Here is a 2,078-nt window from a genome sequence, read left to right on the forward strand (position 1 = left end):
TCATTGAGTGCGGAGGAAGAAAATACTGAGGTCTTGATCAATGTCCAGATCAGGGTTGATGAAATGGAAGGATTCGGAGTTGGATGATCCAGTAACACGGTTAAATTTGGCTCGTAGATAAATAAGCTCATTGTCACCATCGAGTTCTTCCTTCCCACTAATAATGCCGGTGCCCACGAGCACAGACCGCAATTGCCACAGAATGTCCATATCAGCCTGCGTAGGTCGGCGCCTGACTGCAAAGCCCACCTTTCTCCCATTGCAGTACATGGTCCACAGTGGGACTGACAAAAGAGCTGAAGAGCGAAGGTTACTCGTCCCAGAGTTGAGGTTGCACTCAAGTGTGATTCGGACAAGCCCACTCTCCATTTCTTTTGCAAGGAGGGCAGTGGAAACAGCAAGCTCCAGGAGGATGATGGGAGCGGTCTCTGGGTTTGCTTGGACGCAAAAGCTAACTTTCCCACGGCGGTGCCCATAGATTGTACCCGTAACGGTGGTTTTGATGATGGTGGAATTGCAGTTTCTTCGTGAATTATAGTAGTTGTTGGTCATATACTTCCCTTGTCTTGCTTCGACGTCCTCTTCTCTCTGTTGTTCTAGGTAAGTGGTGCAGTTGCAGCTGGGGATGAGGAGCTCCAGAAAGGAGCGAAGAAGCCTCCATGATCTAACTTGTTTCTCACAGTTGACCACGATGACACCGTTGACAATGTTGGTGACACCACCACCATCGCTTGTTCGATGCGACATGGTGCAGTTGTAGGGATCAGTCTGTTGCTGGCGCTTGTTCTTTAGAGGGAAAGGTGGCTTCTGGTGTGGAAACTGGTGACGGATTAAGGTATTATATAGATGGTGAGAGTCCAGTCATATTATAAATTCTTAACGACTATTTCTATTCGTTAATTTTTTTTTTATTAAAGCTCTATATACAGACATTACATTTGTTTATTTAATAGGCAATTTCAAATAAATATTGAAAAGACAAGTAAGTCTAAGTCTTTTGGAGTGGTTAATGCTCCTAGAAAGAGAAACCAAATAGGTATACAGTTACAGTCAACTAGCGCATGCTTCATGCTAGCTCAAAAACCCACAGGACTGAAGGGGTTTTGCTCTTTCCTGGATCAGAAATGATTGATGAGTGAGAAACCCGATGGAGGAGAGAATATCTGAATTCTGAAACAGTCCCTTGTTAAGGGGTATTGTTTTGCAGTCCTGGGCGCACTCACAAAAGAATGAATTTTCTTATGGAGAAGGAGAATTTGTCCTTACGGTCAAAATATATAAAAATAATTAATCAAATGATGTCGGAATGGATTTTTACACTCTATAATATATGCTATGCATGCTAAGAGTATAATAGCTAGAAGAAAGATGGTGGTTTACACCTGAGAAAGAATGAAAGATTCGGTTTGAATCCAAAAACCGTACAGTCAAAGAATGTATACCAAAGTACTAATACCCTTCTAATCATTGTTCCCCAATCTGTTTTCTTTTCTTTTTCTTCTGCTGGGTGGCGGGAGTTTACATGCAGGGCACTAGAAGAATTAATGTCACAACTGTTTCAGCAACCATGAAAAGAAAAGAATCTCTTAGCCTTTCCAGGATGGAAGAATTTCCACCAGAAATTTTGGAACTTGGACAGAGAAACACTTACACAGCTGGAAATCGTTGGATGGACATGGAGGCAAAATGAAGAAAAACTATATAGTGTAGTCTTTGCAGGAATAAATAAAATAGATGAAGGATTTAGCTATCAATATAACATAAACGAGCTAGGCCGCGATTTCTTTTCTCTTTTATGGTCTGGCTTCTCCCACTATATATAGTGTGTGTCAGTTTACTTTTCTTTTTTCTTGGGGGAATAATTTATTACATGCTAGTAGAGATGTTACTTAATTTTATATTAAATTCCCTTACGCTAAGAAAAAGATGGAGTAATTAAATACAGGTCCTACTAAATAATAATAAAAAATTAAGAAATGAGGAAATTAGGGTCTACGTTTTGGTATGATCCACTCCCAGATGTAAAATGAATATATAGAATTAATCAAATTCGGGTATCCCAATTTCTTTTTTATGAG

The 2,078-nt window shown here is 40.1% G+C and overlaps 1 protein-coding gene across 1 annotated transcript; it reads right to left on the reverse strand.

Annotated features, from left to right (window-relative positions):
• Positions 1 to 747, reverse strand: LOC148850598 (protein MIZU-KUSSEI 1-like). The gene has a single exon (XM_088945643.1). It carries the CDS (start codon positions 745 to 747, stop codon positions 1 to 3), a length of 747 nt encoding a protein of 248 aa, XP_088801769.1.
• Between the last annotated feature and the right edge of the window lie 1,331 nt (positions 748 to 2,078).

Source organism: Nelumbo lutea, chromosome 5, assembly GCF_056320005.1.
Source record: "Nelumbo lutea isolate HS-2025 chromosome 5, American lotus-T2T, whole genome shotgun sequence".
NCBI classification, from domain to species: domain Eukaryota; kingdom Viridiplantae; phylum Streptophyta; class Magnoliopsida; order Proteales; family Nelumbonaceae; genus Nelumbo; species Nelumbo lutea.